We start from the raw sequence: 12,454 nt of genomic DNA on the forward strand, positions 1-12,454 counted from the left end.
TAATTTGAAAGTCTACACCGGAACCAGGTTTGTTTCCAGACTTTGTTGATGCAGCCAAAAGTAGCGAAGAATCTTGAAAGTCTTAACAGCAGACAAACTAGTTGGCGTTTACATTTTTAAGGTCAGGTCACCGAGAGACAATGAAACTATGTTCAGTTTCTTTTTGACGGCGGAGTTCGGACGACGGCGGCTAGGGCGTCACGGGCGTCTCCACGATGGCTAAAGTGAAAACTTGAGAGTCGAAGCGTGAACCAGGAGTCGTTTCCCAGACCGTCCTCTCTCCTCCAGCAGCAGCACCATGGCACCCAGTCCTTCCGTCTCCGTGTGGGCATTTGCCTTCAGTTTGTGCTTGGGGGTGACCAGGTGTTATCTGTCCTTACCTCTGAAGATCTACACGGGGAAGTACAACGTCTCCTCGGGCGCGGAGGTGACTCCTCTTCGCCTGGTGGCGTTAACGTCTGACGGGAACGGTCTCTCTCTGGCCTCCGACCCCACCGGGACTGTCAACTTTCTGGACCTGGTGAATAACCTGCTGGGGGACTCGGGACGAGGCTACTACATCGAGATGTCCATTGGCACTCCTGGTCAGAAGGTACTTTGTCTCCAGTGGCACTCGGAGCAGGACGCGGTTACGTGTTTGCTTCTTTCTTTTACTTTCTTTCTCTCTTGACGTTCAGTCCTCGATGTTGTCCCAGGTGTTTGGCAGAGTTCTGCTGCCATCATGGACCCCAAACGGGTCATAGAGGCAAAGTACTGGTTAAAACCGGATTATCAATCGTCATAAACAAAATAAAGGATAAAATCTCAACAGTCTCTCCAACTGTAAATGGAACCAGAGCTTTCTCGTTTTCAGTTTAAAGTTTATTTTGCCAGTAATGTGGTGCAGCAGCAGAAAAAAGTTTCACATAAATACAACGAACGACTTAGAACCGACGACAAGAAATAGATTCATGAAATCAACAAGCAAATAACTAAAAAGAAAAAGAAAAAAAAATCAGAAACACTGCCGGATAAATCTAGAAAACGAGAGAGAATAAGTTCAAATGTGGTCTCAGAGTGTTTTGAGCTTCAGTCCCGCTGGCAGAAGTCATTCTTCAGGGCTGATGAGTCGAAGGCGTAAACCCTGAAGCTGCGTCCAGCTCTCCTGCCAGGTCACCTGCTCGGAGGAAGCAGCAGTGCTCACAACGCTGTATCCACTCCGGCTGCACGCACCTCTGGAAGTGTATGAATCAAACCCTTCACCGGCTCAAGTTCAAAGTTCATCTCTGGCTCCACTGTGTGAATTATGCGCACCATTAATAATGCAAACATCCCATAACACCGAGTAATGACATTACAATCGAACGTTTGATCGGAGTGAAGCTGTTTTTATCAGGACATTCTTTATTTAATCAGCTTTGACGGAGTGGATTTGACACCCTGTGTCCATTTTTTCACATTTAAAACCCTCATGTCTCTAATAAAGCAGGTCCTGTGACGGAGAGAGATGGAGAGATTAATCATTCCTGAGTGGCAGTATTAAGGAAATGCGTTGTACAACACAGATGACCCTAAATCTAGACTTGAGATCGTTTCTCTCCAGTGATAAAACTGACAAACAGGATTTTTTTCAGCGGCGCCCTGCCTTAAATCTCTGCAGTGGCGGGCAGAGTTCCATTTAGCTGTGCACCCCTCAGGGTGAAGGCATTTCTCAGCAGCAGGCAGGAAGAACCCAGCAGACACCAGTTTGTCCACCATGTGATCCACTGAAGGTGGATGGGTGTGTTGTCGCTCCCCCCAGGGGTTGGCTGACACGTCTATCTGATACGTAGATATATGTGACTCTTTGATGGGACCCCAGCAGCCTGTTATAAAACTGTCTAAGAGCTGAAATCAGCTGTTGAGTCCTGAGTCCGCCTCGCATCATGGTGGCAGGATAGCATCATGGCCGCCGGGCTCAGCCAGTGGTTGGCTCAAGACTCGGCAGCCTTGGGGTCCGTAGGTAGACTAAACCCCCGCTCACATGCACTCACATGATGCCGCCTGTGAGGACCACTGTTTCTTACCAGGCAGCTGACAGGGATTATGAGGCTCCGGAGGAGCAGGGAGCTGCCCCGCAGTTGCACAGCAGCCACTCGCTCTTGTTCAGGCTTCTCGCCTGCTCGTTTTCTTTGGGTTGCACGGGAATATGCCTGTGTAATTCATTGTTATCATTTTATACCGCTTGTTATGTAAAGTGCCTAACAAGATGATATTAATGTTTAAGGAGGACTAAATGGTCCCGGCAGGATTGGAGTAGGGATTTCCTCCGTCACTATTAAATATACATGATGCTTGAGGGTGTTGTAGGTTTAATACTGAGATGCGGCAGCGTGTTGTGGTGATTGTGTGTGGAACGGTGCTTCAACCAAAGGTGAATAATCTCATTAGTAACGTGACCTGGCGCCTCCAGTTCTGGAGATCAGGGTTTGGCACTGCTCAGGCGGTAACGCAGCAACGCTGAAGTTCCCACACAAGTTTACAAGCAGAACAAAGTTCTTCTGAGGGAAGACGCGCCGCACACATGACATGTTCCAGTGATGGGGGATTCCCAAATGTGCCAGATCGTTAATGCAGCAACGTTTCATTCCTCTGCAAGCTGCAAAGATTGCTTGAGACTCCACTGCCCAGCAGACAGGTGTCGCGTCTTCGTCATCACGTCCTCTTCACCTGCGGCTCGATCGTTTTAGGCTTCATCTTCAGCACAGAAAGTTCTACCTGCAGGACTTCCATGTTCACCGTTGAGGCAATTTGTGATTTCATTTCTTCGTGTGAATTGAGGTTTTTACTGATTTCACTCAATTTCCTAAAGAGCAACACAACATTTCATATTTTCTTGTTCGTGTTCCTGCAAAATAATTGAGCTGGTTTTGATGTGGAGGTTCGATCTAAGCAGTGTGTCAGCAGCTGCTGGGATATTCATGCTTCTTGTACTGTTGGGTTTGTCGCTGCAGTTTTGTTTGTTTCTAGAACAGAATCAGACCAATCAGACGGCTCAGTGACACTTTGTGCTGACTGTCGTCGAGTTATGAATAAATTCTTATCAGGGATCCTAAAGAGAACATTTTTACCTCTCAGAAAAGAAATAGAGGATAAACAGGTATTTGCAATGTCATGTATTTTAATGTTTTCTGTTCTTTTTATTATTAGGCCTGTTATTTTTCGCAATTCAACATACATGGTGGGCCAAATCAAACCTTGTGGTGGGCCGGTTTTGACCTGCAGGCCCCACTTTGGACAGCCCTGCGATGGATACTAAGCCAGAACCCTGAACCAGCTCACATTCAAGTCAGACTGTTACAGGATATCAGCTCTTATACAGCTGTGTGCCAACATTAGCTACCCGAAACATCTGGTTTAACCAGATGACTAACTGACGAGTAAGGCTGCAACGCTGCATTTTCTAACAGAGAGGAAATGTAATTGCATCTTTCTGAGCTTCACCTTGAGCTCACGCGAATGGCTGCTACTGGTTATACCTCTGTGCTACCTGTGCTGGCTCAGACACGGCTGGCATGAGTACAGCGCTAGCTAGAGCTCCTCCCCTGCACGGGCTACTCTGTCCACTTTGGTTCAGATTGGTTATTTTGTGCCATATTGTTGCTGTAATGCAGCACAGTGGAGTCGCTCTCTGTGTTTTTTGAACAGAGTGACGAGATTATTCCAGTGGCGTGGTGTTAAATGAGTCTCTATTCAAATGAGCCACTAATTGCAGCATCTGTTAGCATGTGGCCCAGCCAGGCGGCGGTGTCTGCTGGAGAGACTCACGTCTGCTAATTGGTACAAACAGGTAGCAGATGCACATTGTCACCACGGAGCTGCCGCCAATTAGACAGTGAACGCTCAGCTGCAGGCGACTTCAGGCTGCTTCAGCAGCGTGGGGGTGGGTGGGGGTCGGGGGGATGGGGTGGAGTTTGCCTGAGGCTCAGCAGCAGAGCGAAGGAAGGCTGGTGTTCGGAGAGAAGGTTGGCAGCGTGGGGACGAGGAAATGCCCTCCAATGTGGCCTGTTTGGCCGGATCAGGCCATGTGTGTGTGGACTGTAGACATCTGCAAGGCCTCGGTGGGGTTTTGGATGGCACAGTCACAGTGATGGGACCTGGGCCAGCGCAATGAGGAGGAACTGATAAGCCTGACTCCCGTGGATTGGCCAATAGGGGCTTCCTGGGCCTCTATCAGGCCCTGACACAGGGTTGATAATTACCTCCAACGGGCGAGGAGGTCAGCTGTTTGTTGCTCTGTAACGGTGTGTAGGACTGGAACAGGAAAACCCCTGATGTCTGTGGAAAGATCTGTAAAAACAGCATTATTTTTTTCTCTCACACACACACACACACACACACACAAAAACACCCCGAGGTGGAGGTCTGTGGTCTCTGGGTACACTTGTCAGTCTAATCTGTATTTAAGCATGTTTATGTGACACTCACCTGCTGAAACACGCATGTAAACATTGTGGATGTCAAGAATAGTTTTTCCAAATCTTTAGATGAGCAGCGGCGAGGAGACGTGGAACTGATAACCACACGTTCCTACAACAGCCAGTATCTGCTGGTGTGACGGTGCCTCCCTCAGCATGGCTGCCAGTGGGGTCTGGTCGTGGGTCGGGGCTCTTGGGCTCACGGAAGCACCTGTGAAACTTTGATTTTCTTGGGCAGAGGAGGGAACCTTTCCTCCTTGGCGGTGGTAATCAACTACTTCCTGTCTGACTGGTCTGTCTAAGACAATGACAGCCACATGACGGATTGATTGTTCCAGTCACTGTTGGTGCTCGTGGCACTGAAGGAAGACTTTTCTTTGGACTTGTGTGCAGCATCAGGTGACTGTGATGTATCAGGGTCGTGACCCCGCTGTGGCGAGGGGGCGTTAATGTGGAGGTGACAGAAGTCTGCTGGCTCATTAGTTCCTGCTGGGTGACTCCATGCCTGCAAGACACCATTAAGTCAACTGCTGGCGTCCCGCTGTGGACGTGACACGCAGCAGAACTGGTGGGGTCAGTTGCCGGGGGCCATCTTGTTCCACTCATGAATGACACGTTAGATGAGAGGTGAATGCTCCTTTATACCCGACCGTCGTCTCAGACACTTTGACTCCGGCGACTGTTGCTTAGCTTAGTTTCGGTTACAACAGGTGAAAGCTGAGTAATGTAATAGAACAGTGACCTAAGATTCATTTTCTGATTTTTAAATATCAAAGTGTCAAGTGGAGGACGGTTGATTGTGTTCACACCCAAACCGGATCTGCAGAAAGTCCCTGAATGTTTCTCTCTGTTTGTTTTCTGAACCCTCTTTTGTTCCGTTCATTAAGTTTCCAGTTTACTTCTGTCTTTATTTTGCCTCAGTGGCGATGGTGATAGCCGTGGGCCCAAGTGTTACGACCGAGCATTTTCCATTCATCCCATTAATGTGACATCACTGCAAAGTCTTGAGAAAAAGTCTTCAAATCCAGGACAAACATCCCCTGAGACTAGAGGATGAACTAGAAAGATTTTCAGATCAGTGTCCCTGTGACAGGAGCACGGAGGCACACAACCACATTGAGTTAGTTCAGCTTTTCCTGTTTGTTTGTTTGTTGTTGTTTTTCTAATAAATCAGTTTTTCTTGATGTTCTACATGTTAATCTTCGTGCAACCGGTACTGGGCTGCAGTCTCCTTCTTCTTCTCCAGCTTGTTCCCGCATCTCAGTGCGTCGCGGCAGCGTGGAATTACTTAACCGGTTGTTTGTGTTTTTCAGCTGAACATCCTGGTGGATACTGGAAGCAGTAACTTTGCCGTGGCTGCGGCTCCACACCCTTTTATCACTCACTACTTCAACACCGCACTGTGAGTAGTTGTGTAATCTGGCAAACAGACATTTGCAAATGTCACTGTGAGTTGTATTTGTTCTAACATGAGATCCTAACTTGACGAAACCTCTCAGAGATGAAGGTTCTTCTCTGCTCTTTATTTTTCTTTCCAGTTCTTTGCATGATTGACAGTTAAAAACCATCCATGTTTGCCTGATGGTGGTTGTAATGCAGCCCCCCAGCTCATCCTCATCTTCCTCTCTGCGTAGCTCCAGCACCTACGTCTCCACCGGCCGCACCGTGGCTGTCAGGTACACTCAGGGCAACTGGGAAGGAGATCTGGGGATCGACCTCGTCTCCATCCCCAAGGGCCCTAATGGGAGCATCCCCATCAACATAGCTGCTATCCTGTCATCCGACGGCTTCTTCCTTCCAGGGGTCAACTGGCAGGGCATTCTGGGACTCGCCTATCCCAGGCTGGCCCGGGTGAGGCACCCCTACAACTTCCATTCTACGTTCCTTGCTTGCACTTTAAAGAAAAAAAAACCCAAAACAACAAACTGCTGTCTCAGTGAGTTTACTAGAAGGTCCACTCTCAAAACTAATGAAACATTCAAAAATGAGAGCAAGAAATCTTCCTTCACCAGGGAATATTCCCGTATCATCAGTGGTGTCGAGGTGAAATGGCGAAATCTGTCTGGAACTGTCAATCAGGCCCGTGTGCAGTCGATGACGGCGCTCAGATGTGATTACTGTAAATATTAACTTGTTACTGGTCGATTTGAAGAGGGAGATGTCGCGTTTCCTTTAAAATGAATCATTTCTATGATTAAATCTATCAATAGAGGCAAATGCTCAGTGAATCTTGTTCAACTTATTGAAATACTACAACAAACTTTGTGAGTCAATGTGAAATATCACATTTTCACACAGGACAAGGATTAGTCTACTTGTTTTTTATTGATTCTAACTTTAATCTTGATCTAAGAAACTGAATAAGTGAGCTGAAGTAGTAGAACCGGGGGAGGAAGTGAAGGAGCACGAAGGAAGGAGAAGTCCCTTGACATTATCTGGTTTCATCAGGTCGATTGGCTTCCTCCTGCGTGTCCGTGTGGTCAGGGTTCTCCCACCTGACGACAGAAAACTGGTGTTGTTCCTCCTCAGCGGGCAGGACAGTGATGCCTCTGCAGGATGTGATGATGATGATTTCATTTCCATTTTTGACGTTCGACAAGCTGAAGGTTGAGCTGGAGTCTTTTAGTGCATTGACTGAAACAAAATGGTGTTGACGTGAGCGTGTTCTGATGAACTCGTTCGGGTTCTTCAGTCCATTTTGGTTCCATGGGGTTCTGTTCTCCTAGAGCTCCAGCGAGTGCGAGGTGCAACAGTCGCCCAGTGTCAGACTTCTTTAACGTGGTGATTTGATGGGACGAGAGTGACGTCAGCGTGAAGCAGCACAACGCTTCCTTTCATGCGCGCTGACTACAGCAGCCATGATGAAATGCCAGTGATTGAGAGGCAGATAGACTCACACTCACCCGTTTGTGCTGCCGCTGTCTCCTGGGTACTCAGGAGGGTCGTTTCTTACACGTGACACCGAAAAACCTGACATCTGAGGACCAGCACAGAGAGTACCTGATACTCAGATCTTAAGGGTACTTTTACTGTGTGTTTAGGTTTTTGAAGTAGATCCATCGCAATTTTTGTATTGGGAAGAGTTCCATCACACCTCACGTTTTTAGTGTAATTTTATCCTTCTTCTGTTCATGTCAGTGAAATGAAGAGCAAAAATGTTGGTCGGTGACCCTTTCTAAGAATTTGTTTGGTGACTAAAATGACTGAAATGAGAATAAAACTTGCATTTTGGTCACTGGACTCAGATTCAAAAGTAAATCAAGAATCAGCTTTTCGAAAAAAGGGAAAAAAAAACAACCCTGAAGAGACGCGTTAAAGCTCTCCGGGGAGAAATGAGGGTTACGTTTCAATAACTGCAACGAAACCAAGGATTCGAGGTAAGAAGAGACTGAAGTGCTCAGGCTTTTGTGCGGTCAACTAAAACTCGACTAAACTAAAACACGATGACGAAATACGAAGAAAACGAACAAAACTGTTTGAAACAGGATTAAATCAACGTTTACCTGCTAAACTAACAATCTGTTCCTCGCCCGTCAACCAGTCTGCTCCTCTGTCCTCCATCTTATAAACCATGGTTACAAACTTTGTTACATCAGGGTTTTTTCACTTCATTTAATCAGTTCAGATCCTCCCTTCAATAGGTGGCGTTTTCCTGAACCTGTTGCTGTGGTTGTCATGTGATCAGTGCCTCTGGTCTGTTCGCGGGACGAAATATAAAATATTTCCAGTCAGATAAAGCAGCTGAAAGTCCACCTGGATATTCGGAGAAACCAAACTCTCACCAGGAAAATGTAACTGTTCAAATCGATTAACACAAATGAGTGATTATCGGTCTTCTGTGTGTGAATCAGCCCGACTCGTCTGTGGAGCCCTTCTTCAACTCCGTGGTGAAACAGCTGGGGATTCCTGACATCTTTTCCCTCCAGATGTGCGGCGCTGGGCTGTCAGCCAGCAGTACAGCAGACCCTGCGGGGGGCAGTCTTGTGAGTAGTCAGCAGGGGCTGCTCGTGGAGGAGTTTGATAATGATAAATGTATCTGAAAAAAGTTGAAGCAGCAGCAGCAGTCCGGTTCTGTCAGGATTTAAACAGAGTCCTCCTGAACTTGTGATAAGCTCCCCATCTCGTCTGTGCTCGCAGGAGTGTACTTGTACTTCAGGAGGACAGGATTGATGTGTGTGTATGAAGCAGACGGAGCAGCTGAGTGCATTTTAAAGATCTAATAGCTGCTCTCCTCCTGGTCCGGGTGCTTTCCCTGCTGGAGGCCCAGTCTAGTTAGCATGGAGCTAATTAAGCTAAGCTAGTTTCCCGCTGAGATCAGGTCTGTCGCTGTGATATGAACTTCCTCGCTCGCCGCTCACCCACCATGTGACCCTCTGATGTAGACAGATGGACAGAGTGGCGGGTGTGGAGGGTAAATGTTGAGCTCAGTCTGGTCGTTGTGCTCATGCTGATGGTACGATGTGTTTTCATTAGATCATGGGCGGGGCTGAACCAACTCTCTATCGGGGGGTGATGTGGTACACCCCCATTATAGAGGAATGGTACTACCAAGTGGAGGTTTTAAAGCTGGAAGTTGGGGACCAGAATCTGGACCTGGACTGCAGAGAGGTAAAGACACCTGAGCACCAAGATGGTAGCGAAATGGCACTAAAATCTCTTTGGAAGTTATGAGACAGAGCAGGACGATCCGCTGCTACGTTCAGTCCCGTCTGCTCCTCCTGCATGCTTTAGTTTGCACCAGATGTTCGAGTGAGTGTGTTGAAGTGAGGAAAACCCTGACTGCACTTCCCTCTTCTTCAAACTCTTTCAGTACAACATGGATAAAGCGATTGTTGACAGTGGGACGACGCTGCTGCGACTTCCTGTCAACGTCTTCAATGCCGTTGTAGACGCCATCACACGCAGCTCGCTGGTACGCTGTTGTTGCTCCACCATGATGAAACATGTTGTTTGTCTGAGTAAAGAGATGCAGGGGAGGATAGGACACACTCGCTGCTCAAGGACATAGATGTGTGTGTGCGCGCGCACGTGTGTGTGTGTCCTTTCCTCACCATTGGCAACAATATCAGATGTCAAGCTTAGTTTGAACCTGTTAACAGTGTTTTCACCTCAACATCCTTGATGATGAAACAGTCAGGTTTTAATCTCAATAACGGGAATAAGAGGAATGTTTCGGTTCCTCACCTGTGTCCTTGGTCTCTGGTCCAGATCCAGGACTTCTCCTCAGGGTTCTGGGACGGTACCAAGCTTGCCTGCTGGATGAAGGGAGAGACCCCGTGGAGGTTTTTCCCCAAACTGTCCATCTATCTAAGAGCCACAAACACCAGCCAGTCCTTCCGCATCACCATCCTGCCTCAGGTACCAGAACACTCGGTGGTCCCTGGACAGACGACGGAACCTCTTCATCTTCATCATCTTCATCACCCATCTCTTGTGTTGCAGCTGTACATTCAGCCCATTACCGATGTGGACGGCACACTGGACTGCTTCCGTTTCGGCGTGTCTTCGTCTGCTAACGGCCTGGTGATCGGCGCCACCGTCATGGAGGGTTTCTACGTGGTGTTCGACCGGGCTCAGAGGAGGCTGGGCTTCGCTCTCAGCAGCTGTGCAGGTGAGGGCTCATACCTGGGCATTCCGCTGTGTTCCTGAACCTTTTCTAAGACCTTTGACCCTGACCGATACTGCAGCGGGTAAATGTTGAGAGTGATACTTGGGTGTAAGCATGAACTCCAGTCTTCCCACTCTTTCATACTGGAGGACAAAGATCACTTTTGTCCTGGGTAAAGTCAACAGATGGAGGCTGAAGCCTAAGGATGCAGGCTTGTGACAGCGGGGTTTCCAGCTCTGATTCTGGAGCCGGCTGATAAAATCTGGACACACTAAACTATTGATGAGTTCCTCTCGAGTGAAGAAAATAATCTCCAGGCGCTTCTGTGATGCTCCGTGGGACGCAGCCCAGCGTTGACACTGGACCGGCGCAGTGTGGTTCAGGAATTCTCATCATTACTTAAAACTCCATCCTCATCACAAACTCACGGGGGGGGGGATTCTCCCAGGTCTCCCAGGTCTCCCTGAGGTTGACCTGATGGTTTGCTGGGCTAGTTTTGGTTAATTTGGGGTTACAGCCTGACCTCCAGAACGCTCATGAGCTTCTTTTTCTGGTACAAGCCCGTTAATCTGAGAAAAGCATCTTTGTGACACGTTTCTTGGTTTTCATCATTAAATAAATGTTCAAATTTTTAAGGTTTGTGGATGTTTCTGGACTAGAACCTGTCTGCTATCTGTCTGCAGTCAGCGGCGGAGAGGCCCTGTCGGAAATCGCCGGACCGTTTTCAGCGGCGGACGTGGCGACGGACTGTTCCAGCGGGGTGTTGAAGGAGCCTCTTCTCTGGATGATCTCTTACGCCCTGATGGCCGTCTGCGCCGTGGTTCTCATCATACTCTTGCTTCTGCTGGTTTTACCCTGCCGATGCAGAAACCGCTCTGGGGAGATAACGGACGAGTCCTCGCTGGTCCGGCACCGCATCAAGTGACTGAGAGGAGACAGGCGGGCGAACGGGTTGGACAGGCAGGGCACCAGCGAGCAGAGCCCATCCACAGCGCTGGAGGTGGGCTGACCAGGGACTCTCAACTGTCTGACTTAGTGACTCCAGACTGCAGTCATCAGCTTGGCCCGTGGAGGCAGACGCACCGACTGCCTCTTAAAGGGAACATCCACCCGGGCAACACCCGTTTAAAACGGCTGCATTTCAGCTTGTTATGGTTCCATTTCTCCCGTAAAGAAACACGTCCGCATTACAAGAAGAAGGACAGGTGGTGCGGGTGCACTGTGCCACAAAACGCGCATCAACTGGAAAGACTCTTATGTTTAGTTCTGTCCACCTGCACCCACTGATCAAGACAAAATCACATTCTGGCTTAAAGCTATTCAAGGAAATGTAGGTCATCATTAAAAGGGTGAGCCGAGCTATGCTACATGTGATAACTAGTGATGCGTGTGACAGTGCATGAATGAGGGTGGGTGGAGTTCCTTCCTGACAGTCACAGCACTGCGGCGCCGATCAGTGCGCTCTTGAGCAACTAACAGATATTTGCGGGCAAATAGTTTATTATTCTCCTCTGAGGCCTCACGACTTTTCAAGTGCCTTTTACAGTTACAATCTGCTGATCTTTGAGGATCTCCGGCCGACTGGAGGAACGCGTCCAGCGCCTTCTCGTGCTTTGAAGCTGCAATCACAGAGAAATTAGTTTGAACCGAAGGTGAAACGCTGCTGAAACATTCAACGTTCATAAGGAATGTTAGAGGTATCACATGTTTACAGTGCTTGTGATCAAGTCTCCGCTCACTGCTCGGATGTTCATTCCCAGCAGGCGGTGGGGGGGATGGGTGGGTTTACTCTACTTTACTGCACTTTGTTTCAATCACCAATCAAAAGTGTAATAATTCTTGATCTGTGGAAGTAAAATATAATTAGTCAATATGTTGTATTAATGTAATTTTACTAATTCTGTTTATGTCTTATATTTAAATCTCTGAATGTGAGTGTATTATTATTATTATTATTCCAAATCTTTGCTTTAAAGTTGCAGATATGGCACGTATTTATACAGCAAATTTTATACAAATCAAACAGGACTTTTGAGGTGTGTTGGGAGAGTCAGCCTCACGTGTCGTGTGACGCCAACATGGCAGCGCCTGGTCTCGCTCTCCAGGGCCTGTAGCGGAAACTACGGCAGTCGTCGGGTTGAACGATGTTGCTGTCCACGCCGACTAAATCTCACACACTGGATACTTCACGTGTAAATTTGTGAAATTGAAGGTACACTTGAATCATTAAATCGTTGCAAGTTATTTTTAAAGTGTAATTTTTTTCTGTACCAAAATTGTATTTGTGCTGTAAATAAAAAGAACGTCTGAAATAATCAAAGGTCCAACGTGGACGCCAGTGATGATCATAACTCCATCTCTCACACACACACACACCCTCACACACACAAGGGTTTGAGAGTGTGCATCA

General features: G+C 47.8%; 1 protein-coding gene across 1 annotated transcript; it reads left to right on the forward strand.

The window, feature by feature from the left end:
- The first annotated feature begins 36 nt into the window (after positions 1–36).
- Positions 37–12,353, forward strand: bace2 (beta-secretase 2). Its single transcript, XM_086215536.1, has 9 exons — positions 37–592; positions 5,750–5,838; positions 6,071–6,287; positions 8,288–8,419; positions 8,910–9,044; positions 9,247–9,348; positions 9,645–9,794; positions 9,879–10,047; positions 10,728–12,353. The coding sequence occupies exons 1-9, from the start codon at positions 299–301 to the stop codon at positions 10,967–10,969; spliced, it is 1,530 nt and encodes a 509-aa protein (XP_086071662.1). The 5' UTR covers positions 37–298; the 3' UTR covers positions 10,970–12,353.
- The last annotated feature ends 101 nt before the right edge of the window (positions 12,354–12,454 follow it).

The sequence above is a fragment of the Aulostomus chinensis genome, chromosome 10 (genome assembly GCF_037954235.1).
Source record: "Aulostomus chinensis isolate RoL2024-O1b breed Wild chromosome 10, RoL_Achi_v1.0, whole genome shotgun sequence".
Classification (NCBI taxonomy): domain Eukaryota; kingdom Metazoa; phylum Chordata; class Actinopteri; order Syngnathiformes; family Aulostomidae; genus Aulostomus; species Aulostomus chinensis.

Bases quoted from the DNA above. Each gene is read 5' to 3' on its own strand.
- bace2 (XM_086215536.1), top strand. From the start codon at position 299: ATGGCACCCAGTCCTTCCGTCTCCGTGTGGGCATTTGCCTTCAGTTTG. The intron at 593-5,749 runs GTACTTTGTCTC...TGTGTTTTTCAG, and splicing joins TTGGCACTCCTGGTCAGAAG to CTGAACATCCTGGTGGATAC. The intron at 9,349-9,644 runs GTACGCTGTTGT...TCTCTGGTCCAG, and splicing joins CCATCACACGCAGCTCGCTG to ATCCAGGACTTCTCCTCAGG.